We start from the raw sequence: 22964 nt of genomic DNA on the forward strand, positions 1-22964 counted from the left end.
CAGGAAACAACCTGTTTTTCATTTACTTGGCTTCATGCCAACTTCATGCTCACCTCCACAAGCTGCTTCTGTTTTGTACATGCTCCTGCAGAAGCATTTAATGATATAATCACCTGGATTCTTTTGGCCTAAAAACTATTTTATTTCCTGCTGCAAGTTCTCTTGTAACTCCTGGCATCATGAGCTAAGAGGTCTTCCTTCCTTGACTTTGCTGTGCTCAGTTGGAAAAGAACAATTCCAAATCAACACAATGTTGCCATGAGGTCACCTAATTAGTGTCTTTGTTTCTCTGGGCAAATTTTGATGACTAACAATTAATAATGATCGTAATAGAAGACCAAAGAGAGTAGGACCCCTCTTTCACTCTGTCTCAGCTCTTACCAGTTTGAGATTCAACAGATAAAGCTTGGTCTTTCTTATTTTGGAGAGTTTGAGTGCAAGTTCCTGCTTATTTTATGATATCATTATGGGGGGCAGGGGAGAATTGCTGCAAAACCCTCTTCAACACAAAGGTTTCCATTCCAGCCCTGCTCCCTATCTCAGTTTCATGTCAGTTTGCTAAATCTGAGCAGCAGTGGCTTAGCATCCAGGTTGCTTGGCAACCTGAGTAGAACCCAGCAGAAAGGGAAGTTTGAGATTGCATTTGTATAGCAAACTGTCACATAACCATGCTCATCATTGACAGTTTATCAAAACAAGCTGGCCAGACAACAGACGCTTGTAAAAGATGATAGAGATTCATCTGTCTGGCAAGCCTTAAAACATGAGGGAGGCCAGTAGTACAGATTTCAGAAGTCTGAAATAAAAGCAAACCCCCAAAAACATAGGGGTAGGTTAGAGAGAAGATAAACAATCTCTATTCATTTGCGGGAACAGGGAACCTTGATCATGATACAAACATATTGTGCTTACCAAGAATGCAGATAAAACGGAAACTTGACAGTTTGGACTGGTAAAACCACTAAAACTCATCCATAGATAACTATGCACAGAGAACAGTATTTTTTCAGTCTGCAACCCCCAAAGAACAACAAACTTAATTTTAATTTTCATCTTCTGTTACAGTTCCAGAAAAAGGTGGAAAACCTGAGCTAGTTTTCTGAGGAAATAAATAAATAAATAGAAGGAAAAATTAGAAAGAAAGCGGGAATGAATTTATCTGAAGAGCTGAGGACTTGAAGCTGTTACCGCTATCCAGCTCTGGAAGTATGGAGAATAATTAGCAAAGATGGAAAATGTTTTTGCGAGTAGCAAAAGCAGAAAGCACAGTTTGTTTCTAGTGCTGAGCCTGGCTGGCATCTTCTCAGCTCCTGAAAACCAGCATCAGCACACAGTCACATCCCCATCAACAGCCCTGAGTCTGACAAGCAGTGTCAGGCAATCACAAACATTGTGAGTAGGCTTTTTTCTTGTCACCAACCTGTAACAGTGTTGTAGAAGATGCAGACTTGGACCACTCACCTAGGTTCTCGTTAAGAACAGCATTAAAAATCGTAACACAGAGCAAAGAAGAGGAAGAAGGGGAGGGAGACAGAAGAAGGAGATCAAGGCAAGTCTCACAGTTTACCCTGTGATGGTGACATGGGAACAGGCTTCTGGTCTGGTCTGTCAGGCTGGTCCCAGGACAGCCAGAACTCACAGCTGACATGGAAACTCATCCCATCATCTGTACCCATCATGTTGGCATCAAACCACCAATCCCCACAGGACTGACCTCCAAATCATTCATCCCCTTAAAGCTGTGTCTGTTAGGTCTAGCTCTCAACCATCCATGTTGACTTCTGTGTTTTCAACCCATTGTCCTCTGTCTTACAAATCACAAATAGTTCTTGAGTTGATTCAACCTTTTAGGTTGAAACCTTTGCATTCTTTACATTATTTCTGTGCACTTTCAAAAGCAATGGTTTTGTAGAACAGGCTGACCCGGTCTGTCATCCCTTTGAACACCCCCAGGAGCATCTGCCTATTGCCTAGGGTCCAAAGAAGCCTGGCTCACATCTTCAGGCCAATAAATACATATACAGGTCACAGCACAGGTCTGGGAGTAAGCATCTGCCTAAGTTGGCATCACTGCTGTGCCTCTCTTTAGTGTGCTCCCTTCAACTTCCCATGGGAGCTGCTACACAACAGGATCCCTGCTTCAGACACAGCCAAGGAGAGGAATGAGCAAGGGGACAGAGAAAGGAGGTTAGTGAGAGGCAAGCAGAAGTGTAAAGGGATGGGAAAGACCACAAGGCTCATATACTAACCTGTGACTGTTGTTTGCTCAGCCCAGCAAGTTGTAAGAAGACACTGTGGAACTGCTACTAAACCTGCAGCTATGTCTTCTCCTCCTGGTGAAAGAACTGAGCCCCTGAAGACTACTCGAAATACTTTTTAGAGCCAGAGATGCCCAGCTGGGCATCCAGGAGCTGGACCTGTTGCTACAAGGGGAACAAAACCAAGAAAAGCCTTTAGCAAAGGCTGTTCCTCAGCTGTGAACTGTATTTGCTGTTGGTGGCGATATGACTGTGCTGTTTACAAGAAACAGGCTCTTTTGCCATGTTCTTAGATTGCTGGAAATGAAAGCCAACCACCCACTTCATCGCAAAAGAGAGCACCTAAAAAATAACCATCCTCATATTTACAGCCAACTGCACTCTAAGAATGGTACCATTGGAAGGAAATAACTCTAGCTGCTTTCTCTATTTAGAAACAATCCCTATGCCTTCCTGAGAGGTGTGTGGTTTGCAGTTGGTAGTGCCAGCTGCAGAACCTCATGACCCATGCTGAGACTTCCTTTATTATCTACCTTTGCATTTTCTTGATTAGCTACTTCATAATTCATCCGGTTAGGGTAAGCTGATGGGTGGTTAAGATCAGCAGTACAAAAGCATGCGCTCATTTAGCTGCCACAAACCCAATGCTAATCATGATTGAAGAGAGGAAAGTAGGCTTGTTTTCTGCCCACAAAACAAGTGAGGACACCCCCACGGGCTAGGTTTATAGAGATGGAGAGAAATAGGTCAGGAGTAAGAACCGGTGTGTGCAGGGTGCAATTTCCTGGTCAGTGGTTACTGTAAAGGAGAGCTGGTGTTAAGCAAGAGTGAGCAGAAGACGCCTCCATGGGTTTGCGCTCCACCACATGAAGGGCTTGGTGGTCATAACGAAAGAGCCGCTGCCACAAATGAGTACAAATGCTTGTAACTGAATAAGATGGTTTCCCCACCTAGTTACCCATGGCTTGTTGAACTGGCACCCAGCGACTCCGGGACAGGGAATACACCACACTTGACAAACAAGCACCAACTCATCCAACCTATTTGAAGGAGAAAACCCAGGGTCTAACTGTACCAGATGGATCTAATTCAAAGTGTCTTCTATGCAGCTAAAATACAATACAAGAATGGTTGCACACACATTTATCCTTCTTTAAAAGGAAATACAGGCTTAAAAACTCCACCAGCAGAACCCAAAGTCAGAGGTCTCTGGCTCAGTTCTGGGTGAAAGATGAGTAATGTCAAAAAAAGCAGCACTGCAGCAATCTGATAAAATAATAAACAGTGTGTTTATGTGGGCTGTGCTCCTTGTGCAGCTAAGGGAGAGAAAAGACACCTCAGCTCAGCAGGCAACCCTGCCCTGGAGGTGCAATTCCTTGATGTTCCCTTTAACAGGAGGGATCCTTATCCACCACTTCCTGCACAACACCTAGTATTTGGCTGGTTAAAAACCAGTGAGATGAAGCCATCATTACACATTTCCCTGCATTCCTGCTCAGCCAACCATCCAGCTGGTGGAGGAGAACATTGCTTATAAGGATGACATCTTGTCTGGAACAGGGTAGGACAGGCCTTTCCTAGTTCCTATGAAGCAGGATAGACTCCCATCCCAAATTTCGGCTGCAGACCTGCAATGTGATGTCTGCCATCCCCAAGGTGTAGAGAACCTGGCTCTATTACCAACTCCCCCAGTGCTGCCTGTACAACCTCATCTCACTTTCAGCCCCTTTTTAAATCTTTTTATCTGTTTGGATTGCAAGTTCTCTTCCACTCCCTCTTACTCATATCATTGCACCGGAAAAAGCCTGCTCTTTCCTGAAATCTCTCAGTGTTACTGCCACACAAACCCATTCTCTATGTATGCTTTCATTTTGAGCTACCATAAAACAACATTCTTTTAAATAAAACACAATTTTTATTCAGTGGATAAGTTACTGAATAAATACAGATAAACAGTTGTTTTTTTTGATACTCTGGGCACATACAAAGCCATAAATACAATCATAAATAGAAAATATAAATAGAAATATAAACATACATTAGTTCTTTCCTGTTTTAACATTCAATACAAGTGGACTCAATTTTCTCCCAGAATATTCTGAATTAAGTCAGCCACTGCTTCCCATGGAGCAGCAGTGACACAAACCCAGAATGCAATGAAAATCTGAAAATCAGGCCAGTTTACACTAGTAATATGCTAGTGAGCAAGGATGGCCAGAGAACGAAAAGGAGCTAGAAGATGAGGAAGGGAGAGAGAAGGTGCAGGAGAAGGATTTTTGTAGCAGTGATGGTTTGCAGGTATGCATTAGGGCAACTTACTTCCAAGGACAACATTTCCACCATCTTTCTCCCTCCATCACAAGTTACCAGTGCTTCCTGTTCTAAAATCCGTAACAGCAAGAATCACTACTTTCAGAATGCAGTCTGCTCAGATTTGGAAAGGAGATGTCATGTTAAATGCTTGGGATGCAAGGTGGGTTACTGTGGGATTTCTCCAGAGGGATATTCATAGGAAATACTTCTTCTTCCCAGTGTTGCCTTCCTCCTCCTAGGACTGGTGGTGAATGACTGGAGCAACACACGTGCAGCCCACAGTGATGACTTTCTTCTCCAGCCGGTAGGTGTATTGGCAGCCCTGCTGCTCCCGCTGGAGGACAAGGATCTCCTGTTGGATGGGGACGGAGTTGAGACTGTGGTCCTCCTGCCCCAGTGGGTTCACACAGCTGGAGAGGCGGCACTTGGCATCAGCAATCACCTGAGGGAAGCGGTTGGGGTCCTCATCAAGCCTGGGGATAGGGACACAGAAGTGTTTTATGCACTTGCACAACATGGTTTCGCAGGATCTTCTTGCTTATCTCCATGAAAGCACCATATTATTTACCTGTGTAGCCTCACTATGAGACACAACCAAAGAATACCCCTACCCTCAGATTGTATATTAGGAAAAAATTCTTCACTGAAAGGATTGTCAAGCATTGGAAGAAGCTGCCCAGGGAAGTGGTGGAGTCACCATCCCCAGAGGTATTTAAAAGACATATAGATGGGGTGCTCAGGGACATGGGTTAGCAGTGGACTTGGCAGTGCTGAGTTAAAATTGGACTTGGTGACCTTAAAAGCCATTTCGAAGCCAAACAATTCTATGATTTACAAAGATTGACAAGATGATTAGAACCCGCTCCAATTTACACTACATGCAGTTTCTCCTGGAGAAATCTCACCCAACATCAAAATGTAAGCACACATCATGAAGCATATGCAACCTTCACAGGATTCAAGGCATCCGTTGAAAACCAGCCACCATGCACCACAAAGAAACATCTGTGAAGCGGTTCCTGCAATTTAGATAACAACTTACCTGTAATCCCAAGGAGAGAGAGACCGGTTCCTGACATCATGGACCAACCTAAAGGCATGATCTGAATTGCTGATACGAACGTCAACTTTCACCACGGTAGGAAACTTGAGATTCTTTTGGTTCAGGCAATCTTCACTAAGCCTCACAGAGCCACCGTTCTTGCTGGGTCGGGGATGAGCTACCCTCCCGTGGGGTGAGCTCCCCACCGTGAGTGCTAGAACCAGCACCAAAAACAGTGATCTGATCTGGGAGAGAAGGGTGTTGTTAGCTCTGTCCAGCCAAGAAAGAAAGAGCACAAAGAGCAAAGTCTTTACTAGACTGAACCATCAATAGACCATCTTATATTTGGGTGAGATGGGCCAGCATAAGCAAATAGCAAATGATGCTAATGATACTCATCACAAGAGATGCTAAACTCTGATTCAAATTCTAGTTCATAGTTGGCTCTTCACCAAGAAGAGCTTCTCTCCAATGAGTTATGAAAGGTCCACCTCTGTAGTCAAACAGCGATGATCTTATGATCTACAAGGTGGAATAACAACTCAGCTGACCTAAGCTTACAAACCTAATAAGCCATATGCTTTCTCAGAAAATGAAAGGTTGACCACCTAGCAAAAGCTTTTAAGAAAATCACAGCAGTTGGCAGTGCTGCAAATATTACCCAGGTTGAAATTTAAATAGACAGACATTCACTTTACAGTGAAATTTCTACAATTTTGATAGCATATTTTCTGAGAAAAGGACTGTCTCTCCCAGTCCCACATCAGCAGTGCTGCCCTTACAGATAATTATGGATAGTCCATTGCCTTCTTTGTCACTCAAGAACCAACCCATTTGCAAAAGCTCAGGACAGAAGGCTGTATGAGGCAGATTTAGCATCCCATTCATCTCCCACTAAGACCAAAAGTGTTGTTTGCAGATAGCATCCTGGGATCTGCATTCTGCTTTTTCTCTTGCAGCAAATGAATCTTAGCAGCCACAGAAAATGCAAGTACTCACCACTGCAGCGTAGCTGGCAAAAGCCATGGCACTTTTTCTGCTGTTTAGGTGTATGCACGCAGTGACAGGGTACAAGAGTTCTTCTCCAAGACCTCTTCCACTCTCTTGTGTCTCAAAGCCAGCTGTGGTCTCCTTTTTATAGTGAAGCTCAACCACTACCATCCTTTCCATTGCAGCATATAGCTGCCTTACCTGACCCGAGGTTAGGAGCTGATATTTCATTTTCTACCCCACTTCCTTCCGTCTAGCTCCAGAAAGGGAGGGCAGATGCTGTGTCATCAGAATCCCAAATCAGTCAATACAGTTTATAGAGGCAGAAAAAGAGATAATGGAAGAAAATTAGGGGAAAAAAAGTTCAGGCAGCCTTTTTTTTTTCCCCTTCTCCCCCCCTCTTTCAAATATTAATGTCCTCTCACCACAAACACATCAGTGGATGCATTTTTACATGCCCCACACAAACCAAACAGCAGAGATCAGCAAACTGCAAACAAGGGTTTCAAAATGAGGACAGGGCATGGAACTTCATGGTTTAACCTCCCTTTGCTTCAACTGCACAATCCACACACACCTCAACTCAAGGATCCCTGTGTCCTTCCATGACCTGCCAAGGGAATAATAGATGCCCAGGGGAATTCTTCCCAGTGTATCTCAGGGCACCAGGAGCTGGGATGCCTTCCTCACTCATTGCTGAAATCCCATGGAGACACATTCTAGAGAGTTCTTTGAAAAACTCATGCACACCCTACAAGGGTCTTGAGGGCACTAATTGGCCTTACTAGCCTTGACCAGTATCACCATGGATTTCCTTGCACAGCCTATTACAAGAATTGCCTTACCAGTTCAGTTTTGGGCCCTCAGTCCCTGCCTGAGCTACGCTGTAGGAGTGCTGGTTTCCTGCCCCTTCTCTGGCTTTATCTACTGTGTGGACCTTGGAGCAGCATTTCTCCTGGATGAACTCCTCAGACATATGTGGTATACCTTTTCCCATGATCAGACTGTACCGCAATTTGCTTACGTCTTCTCTGAATGCCAGAGGGATGGAGAGAATGTAAAGTATTTTTAAACAGCTTTTTTCTTATTCTCACAGTGGCTGTAGATGATGACAATGGCACAGTAATGTTATGTCTCTCCAGTAGCTGGACTAGACCTCCCAGTATCGCCAGTAGTGAACTTGCAGACTCTCTGGTCTCTCCAGCCTCCGGCCCAGACTTACGGCTGCTCCAATACCTGGAGTTAGGCCAGCTTGATGTCTTTCCAAGTCAACATACAAAGGCAAACAATATGCACATACTGGACCCCCAGCTGCTGGCCATTAGACCTTGCAACACTTGCATTTAGGATAGAGAGTAAAATTACACTTAAAAAAAAAAAAAAAAAAAGAGAAGAAAAGGATTTAATAGGAAGATAGCACAGGCTGAGGTGATCAAGCACAGAGCTCAGTCAGACGAGCATACTGACCACAACCCCACTTACATGTAATCAGCCCTTATCATCCCTCCTCTCATTTTCCAGTTTGCTCCTCACTGATCCGCCCTGATGCTTTTCTTTCCCTAACTTTGCCCTTTCCCTTAAACATCCCATAGTAAGTCTTGCACAGTCCTAAAACGCTCTTCCCAGTGCACCACCACAAGTCTAATAGTCCTGTAGCCATCGAGGTGATCTGGGGAAAGCTTCCCCCATTGACTTGTCTAGATTGACAGTCTTCCTTGGACAGCTCCAAAAGAGCTGGGGCAGGGGCTCCATCGGCACTGTGTTATTTTGGTTCCTCCACCTGGTACTGCTCCTGTACTCCTTTGTGTTCATGGAAAATGATGGGTTTTAATTGAACATGCTAATAATTTCCATTTTACCATTAGGGGACAGAGGCATGAAAATAAAAGGAAAAGGAGAAGTGCATGTGCCCAGAGGCACCAGCACCTTTCTTTAGAAGTAAAAGCTATTGTTATTGCAGAAAAAGACCATGTAGCCAGTTTACCATAGATTCACAGAATGGTTTGGGTTTGAAAGGACCTTAAGACCATCTTGTTCCAACCCCCTGTCATGGGCAGGGACACCGCACGATAGACCATGTCACCTAAGATTATCTCCAACCTGGCCTTGAACACCACCAGGGATGGAGCATTCACAACTTCTTTGGGCAACCCATTCCAGTGCCTCACCACACCCACAGCAAAGAACTTCCTTACATCCAACCTGAACTTCCCCTGTTTAAGTTTAAACCCATCACCTCTTGTCCTATCGCTACAGTCCCTGATGAAGAGTCTTTGTCCAGTGCCCTTATAGGCCTCTTTCAGATATTGATCAGCTTCTCTGTGGAGAAAAGCCTCATGAGAAGCCTCTCCCAAAGCCATGTAGCCAAACTAGAAAAGGAGGACTGAAAAGCAAGACTCTTCACACACATTCACCTTCAGTCCTCCAGAAAATCAGGAGCCTCTTACAAATTCATGTCATTTTCAAATAAGAAGGGACTAACCCAGTCCCTGCTCTATCACCTTGCTTGAATAGTACCTGCAGAAATCTCCACTGACTGATGCTTTATGGCACTGCAGGATGTTGTCATGATGTTGTGGTCTGATTCAACTGATGGTTCAGAGACCAGCAACTCATGTCACATAAACTTTTCATGCTTCAGGTTACCAAGTTCATCTGAGGTAACATCAATTTTGTGACACGTGTTCCTATTCTGACAAATGCGTCTACTAAGACACAGGCAGTGGAAGACTACAAGAGGGTAGAATTACCAGAAACCCACTTCTGTACCGCAGAAACTGACCCCCCTTTTTTCCCCTGAGCAATCGCAGTGAAAGAAAAGGGCATTGCCATGAAAATGGGTTGGATTTTTCAGGTACAGTGTTAAGCGGAAACTGTTACATGCGATGAAGCAATGACATTACCACACCAAACAGCGGGTTATTAGCCCTGACCACCACTTTCCACTCACACCTTCTATCTTCAGTAGTTTATAACTTCAGTGAGGATTCCCTCTTCGACCTGAAATTTCCTATGACTTAATTTGTGTTGAAGTTCTCTGAAAATCTGAACTAAAAGAGGTCACCTGCACCACCTCCAAGGAAACATAAAACTACAACTCCTGAGCAGACAGAAACCAGAAGTACTCAAATGTCTTTGAACACAGATGTATGAACACCAGGCACAGAGCTGTGACCTGCATTTCACTGACTCTGCTACTGGGCAAAGCAAACTCTGTTTCTCAGCTGCATCGGTGCAAATAAATATTCATAGCTGGTACTCATGTTTCAATGACACGATCATTTTCTGCTCTGGAAGCAGGTGCCCAGCCATGCAGGAAGGACTAGGGAGAATAGATATGTCTGGAATCCTAATAAATTAATAGGATATACCTGGAAGTAATGCTTCTGTAGCACCCTCTGGCCCACCACCACCCAGTCGCATGGATGGAGTCCATGGGTGTCTACATAGCAGCAAGCTGCTATGAGAACAGGCAGCATTTTAGGGGTAGGTGTCTCAGCCAGCTCAACTGAAAAACAGCAGAGGACCTTCTGCAGCCTGCACCAGCAAAGGAGATAATGGGGGTGAAATCGCAACCTCTGAGATCTCCAGACACTGGGGCTAAATAAACATTTGGCTGAGCTAAAGCACAAAGCAGGACTCCAATCTCCAGCAGCTTACTCCTGTCAGCCCTAGCTATACCCCTTCATGATGTGTGACACTGTAAAATCACCTACCTTCTGATTTAGAGAGCTGACTGTACATATCCATGCTTATCGCTGCAAGGTTTGCTGATGGCACTTTTTATCACATCAAGACTCAAGACCAAGCTGTTGATCACAGTCAAGAGGTGTGAGCTGGAAACACTAAATTTTCAGAGTAAACATGGCTACAATGGGCAAAACCTCATTTTTGGCTGCCATCTTAGCTCAGCTTCACACTTTTGCCAGAGCTGTGGGTTGAGTGGGAAGCAGGGATTAGGTGATGCTGATGGTCCTGGCATGGGGATTTTACCCATAGCCCCTGCAGTCTGGGTGCTCACCCAACCCTCAGCAGGCAGATAAACAGGACATTTAATTTATAGCATCAATAGGCCCACAGAGAGTAGGGGGAATAAAGGAGTTGAGAACTATAATACTAAGGTGCAGTGTGCTAAATAAAGCACATCTCTGCCATCCATCTCTTCCATTCACATCTCTGCGCATGGCCAAGTCCTGGTGGCACAACAGATGAGCTGGGCAAAGGGTGATGCACAAGGGCAGGCACACTGTATAGGGTCACACAACCCAAACAAGGGTTGGGGCAGAACTGTGTCTCCTCACTTCCATGCAGCAGGGATGAAACCAGGTAAACTATTAGGGGCACATGGTTTGAGAGGAGGCAACAGGAAACATAGAACCATAGAATAGTTAGGGCTGGAAAGGACCTTAAGATCATCAAGTTCCAACCCCCCTGCAGTGGGCAGGGACACCTCACACTAAACCATGTCACCCAAGGCTCTGTCCAACCTGGCCTTGAACACCACCAGGGATGGAGCATTCACAGACTCCCTGGGCAACCCATTCCAGTGCCTCACCACCCTCGCAGGAAAGAATTTCTTCCTTATATCCAATCTAAACTTCCCCTGTTTAAGTTTTAACCCGTTACCCCTTGTCCTGTCACTACAGTCCCTAATGAAGAGTCCCTCCCCAGCATCCCTATAGGCCCCCTTCAGATACTGGAAGGCTGCTATGAGGTCTCCACGCAGCCTTCTCTTCTCCAGGCTGAACATATTAGAACAAACACTTAGCTTGCCAATATTGGATTCCCCAAATCATTATTTTTATTAAGTGTGATTTTTAATCTCAAAAGGAGCATGATGTCCCTCAAGAGAGGTTGCACACTCACTATTTCCCAGGGGGAGCTGAAACTTATCACAGAATCATAGAATGATTACAACCCCCCTCCCGCGGCAGGGACACCTTCCACTAGACCAGGTTGTCCAGACTTCTTAGAAAAAAACTGCAAAATAGGTGAGAGCATAAAGGGACTGTTTACACGGGCCTGTAGGGACAGGACAAGGGGGCTTTAAACAGACAGAGGGGAGACTGAGATGAGCTATAAGGAAGAAGTTCTTCCCTGTAAGGGTGCTGAGGCCCTGGCATAGGGTGCCCAGAGAAGCTGTGGCTGCCCCATCCCTGGCAGTGTTCAAGGCCAGGTTGGATGGGGCTTGGAGCAACCTGGTCTGGGAAGGTGTCCCTGCCCATGGCAGGAGGTTGGAACTGGATGAGCTTTAAGGTCCCCTCCAACATAAACCGGTAATTCTATATACTGAGCTGGCTACCGGCTCACAGGAAAGGTACAGAGCTACAATCCTACCCCATAGCATGGCAAAATAAACCAGATTTCCCTGCCCTAGAGCTCCTCCTGGTGTCTTATCATGGGAAATACAAAATTAGCAGAGCCCCAGCTGTAAGGACAGGGAAAACAGATGAGATGGCTCCAAAAACTATCAAATATCTTCACCACTCCCCGCTGTGACCTGCGAGAGGAACAGCCTCCGAAAGACAGAGAGAGGTGAGGAGAGAGGAAGGAGATTACAGTGTCCTCCCTCCTACAACAAGGCAATGTCAGAGCTGCAGCTATTACCAGGGAGCTTCTTATAAGCACCCAGGCACCTTTCCAGAAGAAAAAGGTTGGTTCCTTTGCCCATGAATGAGTTCATAAGAAAACACCACCCACACCTTGGAGAAGGCACCTGGGTACATTCAGCACATTGCTCCTGCCCAGGGGCTCTGCAGCATGGAGCCAGCACAGTGGTGGCCATGCAGGAGCAGAGCCTGCTGGCTCAGCTTCCTGCCCAGTCCCACAAAGCTCAGACCAGAGCTGCATAATAAAACCACTGACCCAGAACAACTCTGACCTTGTGTGCTCAACTCACCTTCACCAGTCTTGGCAGTTTTATGAGCCATGCACTGGCTGTAGGCCTGAGGTCACTGTATTAGTTCAATGAGCTCTTTAGAAGGCTGTAAACAAGTAAAATCCCCTCCAAGCCTGAAAAATGTGATGTCACAGCTACGTTGGATGAAGGGAGGTCAGAGATCGGGCTTTTGTAATTCAGAGAAGACAAATAAAGGTTCCCCCCATGCCCTGTGCAAGAAGATGCTACCAAGTCTTCCTTAGGCACCAGAACACGTAGCTGCAGTGGGAGAGGCAGGAGCTGTCCATGTTTATTACCCATCCACTTGAAGGGAACTTCTGCAAGTGCCTGGTCCAACAAGTCAAAGGCACCGTGGTGGATGTGCCAACATGGCCCTTAAGCCCAAAGGGGCAGGCAGCTTGCTGAAGGCATTCCACAGCAGCCCATGTCCCCAAAAGACTATAGTTACATCCCTAGAAGTGGGAACAATTTAAATCAAAGTAAGCAGCAAGTCATGGGACAAACCCTAGACACTTTAATTATTCAAATCAGTTATTTAAGTCATCCAGAAATAAAAGCACATGAACTGTGCAGATGCCCAGAGATGGGCAGTGACAACAGCAAACAGCCTGTGCAGTTTGGGGATCTCCTCCAAAGCTTGACCTCAAACTCACCAGGATAAGAAAATAAAAGAAGCAATAAAAAGGCAATTGAAAGATAAGCCCATACCTTCAGCAGCTCTGGCCCCATAAGCAGCCAACACTGGTCTGTGTGTTCAGCTTTTCCTAAAAGCCACCCCAGCCATGGGAACCTGTTGGTTTCTAGGAACAGCCTGTTCTCAAGCAGCGGTCACCTATGTGTTCCCAGAGAGCAAGACAGTTCAAATCCCCCAAGGGCAAGGGAAAGTTTTTCGTATTCAGTAGTTTGTGGTTACATTCCACAGGATGAAGATTTGCAGCAGCTCAGCCATAAGGACATACAGGAGATGCAGGACCCAGGTCCCATAGCTTTGGCCTTTCTTTACTACAGGTTTCCATTGGTGGTGGTCATAGGGGCACAATCCCAGGCTGGAAGCCAAAGCCATCTACCAGGGATACGGCCCATGGGCAGCTCTGAGCATTCCAGGTCCTTCCCACCCACTCGGAGCCAAAACTCCCAGCAGGGCTGTGAAACAGCAGGTCAGATTATACTTGACCCCTCCAATGCCAGAAATCACCCTCCACAAGATGGATAGGAAGAGCGGGAGAAGAGGCTGGTCACAGCCAACGGGGCAGGCATCAGGCATCTCTGCTTGTGAGACAAGCAGGTCTGGGCTATACAGCTGGGGAAAAAGAGTAAAAAAAAAGGGAAAAATAAAAGCTTCACTACTAATAGCGGAGCTCTCATACTGCTTCTTACCACCACTGGTACTCAATGTTGGATTCCTAAATCCATTTTTTTATTCAAAGGCTGGAACTATTATCACCAAAGATAAACACGATACATTAAAAACACTGATACTTTGCACCTAAGCTTTTCCTCTTGGTTCCTTGCAGAAACAAACCTCTTCCCAAATAAGCCAGTCTGAAGACAGCAACAGTAAGAGAGCTTCCAGAGCTCCTGGCTTCTTTTGGCGCCAGCAATGATGGAGTACTGTAAAGTGCACAGACTTGAGCTCCCCAAAGTTCAGCTCAGCCAGAGGAAGCATTCAGGAGTTAAAGGCAAGCACAAAGAGTCTCCAGACTGACAGTCCACAAGAATTTGGGTTCTTCCACCCAGATGCTCAGATTAAGAAGATAATGTCATCAGACACCATGATCTGGTTGTCATCTTGCATGTGGGCCAACGCCACCTTCACCTCATCCTGCGAGAAGGGCTCAGGGTTGTCACGGTTGATGGACTCCATCATGCTCTTCAGACCCACGGACTGGGCATGGGAAGCCTTGAAAACCTCCAGGAGACGAGCCTTGAACGCCTTCAACCTGGTCAGGGAAGGCAGAGAGTAATAACCCTTCAAGACACACTCACACAAGTCCTTCCCCTTCATTCCCTCAGGGATGCCTCAGCCCTTCCTGATTCCGGAAGCAGCACCCAGCAGGAAAGCCAAGAACAGAGCCAGACGCACCCAGAACAGATGCATCCCCATCACTGGGCAACAGCTTGGACCCACCAGGTGGGGTGGAACATGCAGAGACACGTACCTCCTCCAGCCCCTACTCACCTCGGCTCAGCCAGCTCCGGCTTCTTGGCTTCGCCAGTGGCTGAGGCTTCGGGTGTCTTTGGAGTGTGTGCCTGAACTGGAGTAGAAGGAAGAGTTACCTTCAACCTGCCTGGAGTCCAAGCACCCAGAGAGCAAAAGCACTTGGCCTTGGGGTGGGCAATGCTGAACTCCCTCCCAACATTGCTCCTTCTGCAGCAGTTTGGAAGTGGACATCAAATTAACCAGCAATACCAACTCCCCTGTCTCACATGGCCATGGATGGTTTGAAACAAAGACTCATCTTCATCTGTGGAGCTGGATGGTGCCACACCATGGACCATGAATGGCCCCAGGATGTGCAGACCAGCAGGGTAGAAGTCAGCAGCACCCTCAAGACCCGGGTGCCACTTGAGAAACCCCAAGGACTCACCTTCTGGCATTTCCTCCTCAGCGTCACTGAAATCGTATGGGTCATAGGAGTCCCCTTCGTCCCCTGTGCGTGCCTTCTTTCTCCTGGGTAGGGGAAGAAGATGTCTCCCCTGCAGTGGTACTGGGGATCACCCCAACCCAGATGCAGGCCTGGCACTTGGCCTTGCTGAACTTCATGAGATTTCCATAGGTACTAAATAGTACTGGTCCCAGCACAGACCCCTGAGGGACATCATTCATTCCTGATGTCCACTGACTGTAACCCATCGGACATGGCTATCCAGCCAGTTCCTTATAAATACGGATGCCCCTCTGTTACAACTGGGGTTGATCCACTAGACAGTGAGGTACTTCCCCGAGGCCAGCACTGCCTGCTGCAACTTCAGAAGAGGCTGGTGCCCCTTACATGACACCCCTTCCCTTGCTCTGGCTCCTACCTCCTTGTCCTGCGCTCCTCCTTGGGCTGTGACTCCTCATCCTCCTTCTCAGTCTCCGAGTCGTCCTCTGCCTGCTTTTTGCGCTTCTTCTCCTTCTCCAGCACCTGTGTGGCACAGACAGGATGGACTCAGCCCCCTTTTCCACTCAAGCTGCTTGTAGTGGACCAACCCCTAAGATCACACTATGGTGGCCTCATGCCAGACTATCACCAGGAAAGGACTTCACCAGCAGCCCACCAAACCCACTCTTTACAGTGACAATTTCAGGACCCCAAAGAGCCAAGGGACACCTTCCCCCCACCTTTTTGAAGTAGGCGAACTGCACCAGCTCCAAAGCTGCCTCAGCATCCTGCAGATCAACAGTCTTGTTCATCCTGGCCTTGGCATGGGCCGTGGAGAGGCGGATAAGGGTCTCCAGGGTACGAGCTGTGACAGGGGAGGTCTGGGGAGAGACAGAGAGAGGTGTCTCTTCAGGGCTGACCCCACCTCAGCATCCCACTTTACTGAGATGCATCACGTCCAAGGTGGAAAACACCTGTAATGAGAGAGGGAAGCCTGTGCCTCTGTTTCTCTCCTCCGGGTCTGAGCAGGAGCTGCTCTCAGGACTCACCATGGCGATGTCTGGGTTTATCTGGTCCTGGCTGCGCAGGCGGGAGTACTCCTCTGCTATATAGTTCGCTGACTCCTCGGTCAAGACAGGCTTAATCATCTTTGCTACATGGATGTACTTCCTCATGAACTCCATGCTGACAATCTTCTCCCTGCAGGGAATGACCTCCACAGTGAGGACGGGCAAAGGGTGTTTGCAGAAGTGGGCTTCCCACTGTTTACCCTTCACAGGCATCTAGGTGTGCAAGGAATTAGCTCCAGATGTTCCCCACCTAGATCAAACCTAGAGCAGGGCTCCCTTGATATCCTGCCCGTGTACCTCACCATGGGCCATCTGAAGCATCTCTGGCACCAGCTAGAAGCCACTGCCTGGATACCTAAGCCAAGCACATCAATTCACAGTGCCGGAAGCCAGCAAAGCACTTTAGGGGATGCGGGATAAAGGACTCACTTGCGGCGGTGGGGCCCGTGAAGGAGCTCATTGTATTTCTCATACACTTGGAGTTCCTGTTCTTCCTCCTGCGCAAAGTCGGGGTCCTCTGTAGCCAGGATCTCCACAGCACTGCCTAAGGGCATGGCTGGAGAGGGGAAAGTCACAGAGAATGGGCTTTTATCCTCTGAAGCAGCTTCCAAGAGCCACCAAAAGCAGTGCTCAATAAACCAGGGATGTTGAACTGAGCTGCCACCAAGGGGTGACACCAAGGTGTCCTTCAGCAAGGAAGGACAGAACTGAGCAGCAAGGAGATTGCAGTTACACACAACTCACCATCCCCGTCCTGCTCGTTGGGTTTGCGGTAGCGGTGCATCCGCAAGACATGGTCCGAGATCTCCCTGTCCTGCTCAGAGTCCATCTGGTCTAGCACAATGAAGAGTAGGTCAAAGCGGGAGAGCAAGGAGTCCTGCAGGCCGATGTTCTCCATAGGTGTCTTGTATTGGTCATACTGCAATAGGACAGTATGAAGTGTTACAGGAGACCTTCATGGATCAGTCTTGACTGTCAGCAAGGCTGGGAGGAGCTCCTCAGGCCAGGCCTTAAAGGATGGATGTCCAGGCAGTTGGACACCACACTAAACCCAGCCTGCTGCAGCAGTAAGACCTCTTTTCCCCATCCTTGAAGGAATGTATTTCTCGTGATCCCAGATCAGATACCAAGACTAGGGCTCACCACCAGGATAAGGGTCCATTTGGCTGCCCTGAGACACACAGGCAGAATTGAACTGGGGTGACAAACCTCAGAAGCCACTCTCTCCTCCAGGAGAGCCATGAGCAGCAAGAGATCAAACCAACCACATCTTCACTGCCTCCATGGATCCCAGTCCCAGCAAGGACCAAATCACTGGTCTTAGCTGAAACTTTTGGCTTTTACCAACTGTCTCCTCCACCAAGATGGCTCCCAGCATCTTTCCCCATGGAGGGGACCAGCAAACACCAGCACTCACCCGGCCGTAGACAGGGTTGGCTGCCGCCAGGACACTGCAGCGGGAGTTGAGGCGGGCATGGATGCCAGCCTTGGTGATGGTGACGCGGCCCTGCTCCATCACCTCATGGATGGCTGTGCGGTCAATATCGGACATCTTGTCGAACTCATCAATGCATACCACCCCTCGGTCAGCCAGCACCATGGCCCCTGCTTCCAGGCGCCGTTCACCTGGGGCGGAGGAGGAGAATGAGAAGGTCATCACCATTCAGCAGCCCCACACATGTCCTGCCCTGCTGTCCCCTCCACCACAGCTCTAACCCTGTGACCAGCCTAAGTCTCAAAGAGCAGCAGCACCTTTCAGGTCTGCCTGTTTCCTACCCAACTTGACAGCAGGAGAACACTTAGGATGAACAGGAAACACATGAGGAAGAAGATGATGATCCAGGCTGTTGCTAGCCCTCACAGGGGGTGCTCCAAGTAGGAGCAGAGAAGATCACCACTTAACAGAGGCAGAAAAAGTACCCCCAAACATGATGAACATTGCCACAAAGCTTCTGGATGGAGTAAGTCCTTTTGTAGCATTGCTACAGAACAGCTGCCATGGATCTCAGAGTCCTTCCCAGGTGTTAACAATCATCCCTCTGACAGCTCCCACCAGGAAACAGCCCATTCCTCACCGGTTTCTTGGTCTGTGGTGACAGCAGCAGTCAGGCCAACGCCAGAGGAGCCTCTGCCGGTGGTGGCGATGGCACGGGGCGCGGTGCAGAGCACGTACCGCAGCAGCTGAGACTTGGCAACAGAAGGGTCTCCTGAAATGGAGACATTCATGTGTTAACAACCACACATTGCCCGGATACTGTGTCCAGCCTGAGGCTGGTGGGGAGGGAAGGGGGCAGAAGGCAGTTTGTTCAGTCTTCAGAAAACAAGGTCATCACATGATCTTCTTGCCTTCTCAATAACCCAGTGGCAGGAAACAGAAGATGGTGCTAGAGTTGAAAGGTGCATGGTGATAGGAGCAGGGACACTGGGGACAATTTGGAACACAGGAAATCTCAATTGGATGGTAGAAGAAAAAGAGATCTCCTTGATGGCGGTCAAACACTGGGACAGTGGCCCACAGAAGACAGGGGATCCCATCCCTGGAGATGTTCAAAATCAACTGGGCGAGTCCCAAAGCAATCTGACCTACCAGTGACACCATCTCTGCCCTGTGCATGTGAGACCTCCAGAGGTTCCATCTAACTTCAATTACTCTGTGAAACTCCCCCACACCACCATCTGAGGGTGCCTCTGCCTCGCCCTTCCAGACCTATCAGCAAGATGTTGATGTCTCCTCGGATGCGGCTCCCGTTCTCCAGGACCTTCTCCACCCCTCCGAGCAGCATGCAGAGAAGGGCCTTCTTGATGTACTCGTGCCCATGGATGCTGGGAGCCAGAGATTTCGCCAGTTGGTTAAAGATATCCTAAAGGTAAAAAAGGCAAAGCATGGCCCATCACATGGACTGTAGCAAATAAGAACAATGAGCAACACTCCACAAGTTCATTTCAGCACAAAAATGGTGCTTATTCCTAATCTTAGAACCATGTGGATGAAAATTACTTAGAAAGCAGAAGACCACTGGCCAGAGTCTTGTTTCAATGGGGCTCTGAAGCTCTAGACCATCCTGACTGTCACAGTCACCCAAACAAGCACTGGAAGCAGCAACCCCTGTGAAAGCAAGGCTCTCTCCTCTCCATGCTACAAAGCAAAGGTCTCAGCATAGGGCCAGGCTGGAGCAGACCTCCTTATCTCATTCCAGTTTGGGGTTTGTAGAGGAAAGAGGGAGGTGTTTCTTCAACAGAGGAAATTCCCTGGCAACAAGCTGACGGGGTCAGGACATGCACAACACGAACAGATCTCTGTCTCAACAGCTATGCACAGCAGTGCTGCCAGCAGGCAGCAAGGATACTGTTAACAGCACAGAAGCAACAACAAAACAAGTCCAGGACCTGATCAAACCCTAAGCAGAAATTACAAAGAAAGTGAGTGGAAAATCCAGCAACATTGCTAACAGGGTTGAAGAGTTACTTACAATCCAGTAAGGCATCTCCTTAGCCACATGCCAGGCCTTAAAGCTGCTCCTAACTGAAACCTCATGCTCCAATAGAAGCCTACCTTCCAGATGTAAGGCTTAAATACCTTGGAGTGACTCTTGCTGAACCTCTTGATCTTGGCCACATCAGCAGCAGAGTAGAGAGGCCGGACTTCTTTGTTCATCTGCTTCAGGTGGCAGGCAATGAGGATAGTCCTGGAGAAGAGACACAGCCATGATCAGGTCCGCAAACACCACAGAGCCTATGGGTCACAGCAACAACACAGCAGAAACTTCCACAGGGTCATCATTTACTCTAGGAAGTCCTGGAGAAGGCTGGAAAGCTTCAAGAGCTGTAGCCCACTGCACCAGCCCATCAATGGAGCATCCAACCCCCTCTTTGTACAGCTGGAGCTCACAGCTACACTGATGCTAGGAAGCAAACCACTGCCAAGTGATTTAAGACAATGTCTGGCCCAGCTCTGTGATGGCCACCCACCTGTGCTAGATCTCAGCTTCCAGGGATGTGACCCACCTAGAAAGGGTGGGAGGGCTGAAGCCAAGACAGACGAAGACTCACCTGAAAGTCCCTGATGTGTAACCCCCTTTCTTTCCTGGCAGGCAGCGGTACGTCCCTACCACCTGGATGCGGTCTCCAGCCTTCACCTTGTCTACCAGGTCATCATCCAGAACAACATCCACTGAGCGTGGTAGCTGACCTGCTGGTGCCTTCTCAGGCATCTCCTGGATGGTGATAGTCTGATGGTCTTTGTAGACCGAGAGGCCAAACTCGGTCTCCAGGGGGTTATTCTCTTCATCCTAGAGGAGGAATCCAAATAAAGAGACTAGGACCAGTTTTCAGGAACACATCCAACAGTGCAGACAAAGCTCAGGTCAACCTTCCTCCATTCCCAAATACATGGCAAATCCTCCACCCAAGGTGTATACACCCTCCAGGACAGCACAGGCATGCCCAGGCTGACCTGCGTCCCAAGAACAAGTCTGGCTGACAACCCCCCAAGAAGCCACACTACAGCAGAACCATGATCATAAGTAACACTGAACTAGGGCGTCTGGTGGCCTTGTGTCCAATGGAGATTTTCTTCACTTGTTCCTAGTAGCTATCTGGGACTTTCACACATTTGATATTGCTGGCAGAGGGAGAAGAGATGCACAAGGATTTGAGCCCTGGGCTCAGAGCTGATACATTCTCTCTCTCAGAGAAGCTGATGCTCTGCACAAGGCTACTTCACCTCACCTTCGTAGGGTAGAAAGAGCTGGATGGGAAAGCATCCAGGGAGGTCAAATCCGTGTATCGGCGCTCAATAGTCTTCTTGGTAGCTGGGCAATAATGGACACTCCGGACGATCTTTGGACGAACCAGAGAGCCTGAGGTTGGGAGAATGAGGAGTTAGGGGCAGGGATACCCCAGCCCTCTTTCAGCAGACAGTCCCCAACACTAAACTGCCAACCACGGCCAGCATCTGCTTGAGCACCACCCCAACACTCAAGACCTCCTGCCAAGCCCCCTGTTCCCTTCACTCAGGTTGCCAGGATGTACCCCAGCTCTTAGTGGCCTCCAGGCCCTCCACAGCGAACACCAAGACCCAGAACCCCCAGAGCCCCTGGGTCTCCCCTGGTCTCACATTTGGTCACGATGCCCTCCACACAGACAATGCAGCTAAGGAAACAGGCTGTCAGCGTCCGCGGCGACACGTGCTTGGAGCCGAAGCTGCCCTCCAGCCCAATGTAGAAGTCCTCGAACTGCTTGGCATAGGTGGCATCAACAGAGGCAACAAAATCCTTTAAGGCACGCTGGAAAGCGACCAGCTCCCCAAAGGCACTGTTCAAGAGCCTGGAAGAGGGAGGCAATGATGCAGACTGATCAGCCTGTTCTGCTGTCCTCCTTAACGCTTATCCCATGCCTCCATGTGCTCCAAAAGTTTAAAGGAGCATGAGGTGAAAAAACCCAAAGCCCATTATAGCTCTGTGTCAGATCTGCTGCCACCAACAGCCAGGAGCCGAACAAAGCCAACCACATATGAAAAATCTCACATGTTCCCAAGCAGATTGGCAAGCCTGCTCCAAAATCCCCAAGCATCCTAACAAAGGAGATGACTAATATCATACAATCAACCCCCAGTTACTGCAAAAGATGAGTACCGAGTCATGGGTTTGCAAGCTTGGAAGGGAAGGGGGAAAAGAGCAGGTCCACCTTTTACATGAGACCTGGTGCACAGGGCAGCGTTTGGCCCTTCCTTGACACAAGCGACCTGCAAGAACAGGCCTCGACCTCTGTGTGCCTAGGGCAGGGTACTGAAGGGAAGCCCGGGGCCCCACACCAACCGGTTGGCCCTCTTCTCGTTCTTCCGCCGCAGGTCATTGATGTTGACAAGGAGGCGGTACTGGTTGTCGCTGATCATTTCCCGGACCTTGCTAGAGTAAATGCCTTGGTCTTCCTGCAAGAGGGGTGGCGAGAAAACACCCCCAAAAACAACACACTTTGCATCACCGCTCAGAGACATCCCCCAGGAGCCGATTCCTGCGGAGCGCGATTCGCCTTAGCCCCACGGAACAAACCGGGGGAGCAGGGGGGCGGGGGGAAGGACCATAGGGCCCAGATGCTCCCCAGCCCCGGGGAATAGCGGGGACTCCCAGCGCAGCCCCTCTCCCGGGCTCACCTCATCATCCAGGAAATCGACGTAGTCGCGCTGCGCTTCCCGCAGCTCCGCGTCCTCCAGCACGCCCGCCGCCGCCATGCTGCCGACCGCTCCGGGACGCTGCGGGTGCCGCGGAGAACTGGCCGCTGCTGTGAGGGGGGAAACCGAGAGGAGCCGGGGGAAGCCGGACCGGCCCCAGCAGCGACCCCGATCCCGTTAACGTGACCCGACTCCCCCGGGCAACCGCCGCGCTCCCGGTTGGCGCCAAACACAGGAGTCTTTCCCGCCACAGAGCTGGAGTTCCTCCTCCCTCCCGCCCAGCAGAGCTTCTCATTGGCCTTCGCAACCCAGAGTCACCCAATGGGGCAGCGATAGAGCTGGCGAGAGTGACGGGCAAGAGCTCCAGCCTATCAGTGTGCGGGGGGCGGGGTGAGGGGGAGGTAGGGGGGTGGATCCGAACTTCCGTGCGCTGGCGCCGGCAGGGGCCGGCATAGGAGCCGGGACCGGGATCGGGACCGGGACCGGGACCGGGATCGGAGCTGTGGGCTCCGAGGGGCCGGGCCGGTTCCCAGCTCCAACCCTTGGAAGTCACCAGCCGGGTGAAAGTACCATTTCGTTAAAAAACAGCAACGAAAGTAAAAACATCCTTACCCCCCCCCCCCCCCCCCGCCTTTTTA

General features: G+C 49.0%; 2 protein-coding genes across 3 annotated transcripts; both read right to left on the reverse strand.

Moving 5' to 3' along the window:
• Positions 1-4201: 4201 nt before the first annotated feature.
• Positions 4202-10591, reverse strand: LOC134174024 (interleukin-17F-like). 2 transcript variants are annotated; one of them, XM_062638589.1, is made up of 4 exons: positions 10320-10591; positions 6805-6882; positions 5614-5858; positions 4202-5044 (listed from the first exon to the last, which is right to left on the reverse strand). In XM_062638589.1, the coding sequence occupies exons 2-4, from the start codon at positions 6832-6834 to the stop codon at positions 4807-4809; spliced, it is 513 nt and encodes a 170-aa protein (XP_062494573.1). In that variant the 5' UTR covers positions 6835-6882; positions 10320-10591; the 3' UTR covers positions 4202-4806. The 2 variants fall into 2 exon arrangements, with proteins under 2 accessions (XP_062494573.1, XP_062494574.1); XM_062638590.1 differs by lacking the exon at positions 10320-10591 and having other exon boundaries at positions 6805-7972.
• Positions 10592-12998: 2407 nt separating this feature from the next.
• Positions 12999-22598, reverse strand: MCM3 (minichromosome maintenance complex component 3). Its single transcript, XM_062638523.1, has 17 exons — positions 22309-22598; positions 21974-22086; positions 21274-21482; positions 20886-21016; positions 20208-20446; positions 19735-19843; positions 18865-19018; positions 18233-18364; positions 17575-17783; positions 16902-17076; positions 16587-16713; positions 16137-16287; positions 15828-15968; positions 15527-15630; positions 15091-15173; positions 14682-14757; positions 12999-14442 (listed from the first exon to the last, which is right to left on the reverse strand). Exons 1-17 carry the CDS (start codon positions 22384-22386, stop codon positions 14244-14246), a joined length of 2430 nt encoding a protein of 809 aa, XP_062494507.1. The 5' UTR covers positions 22387-22598; the 3' UTR covers positions 12999-14243.
• Between the last annotated feature and the right edge of the window lie 366 nt (positions 22599-22964).

Source organism: Pezoporus occidentalis, unplaced genomic scaffold (genome assembly GCF_034315485.1).
Source record: "Pezoporus occidentalis ecotype Australia unplaced genomic scaffold, CSIRO_AGI_Poc_V1 ctg57, whole genome shotgun sequence".
NCBI classification, from domain to species: Eukaryota; Metazoa; Chordata; class Aves; order Psittaciformes; family Psittacidae; genus Pezoporus; species Pezoporus occidentalis.

What these genes read in the sequence shown, in the direction of transcription:
- LOC134174024 (XM_062638589.1), bottom strand. Translation starts at nt 6,834, where the DNA reads ATGAAATATCAGCTCCTAACCTCGGGTCAG. An exon ending in AGCTCCTAACCTCGGGTCAG is followed by an intron (nt 5,859 to 6,804) that starts GTAAGGCAGCTA and finishes CTTCTCTCCCAG; the next exon opens with ATCAGATCACTGTTTTTGGT. An exon ending in CTCTCTCCTTGGGATTACAG is followed by an intron (nt 5,045 to 5,613) that starts GTAAGTTGTTAT and finishes CCCTATCCCCAG; the next exon opens with GCTTGATGAGGACCCCAACC.
- MCM3 (XM_062638523.1), bottom strand. Translation starts at nt 22,386, where the DNA reads ATGGCGGCGGCGGGCGTGCTGGAGGACGCGGAGCTGCGGGAAGCGCAG. An exon ending in AACGAGAAGAGGGCCAACCG is followed by an intron (nt 21,483 to 21,973) that starts GTTGGTGTGGGG and finishes TCCCTCTTCCAG; the next exon opens with GCTCTTGAACAGTGCCTTTG. An exon ending in GAGGAGCGCAGGACAAGGAG is followed by an intron (nt 15,174 to 15,526) that starts GTAGGAGCCAGA and finishes TCCCCTACCCAG; the next exon opens with GAGAAAGAAGGCACGCACAG.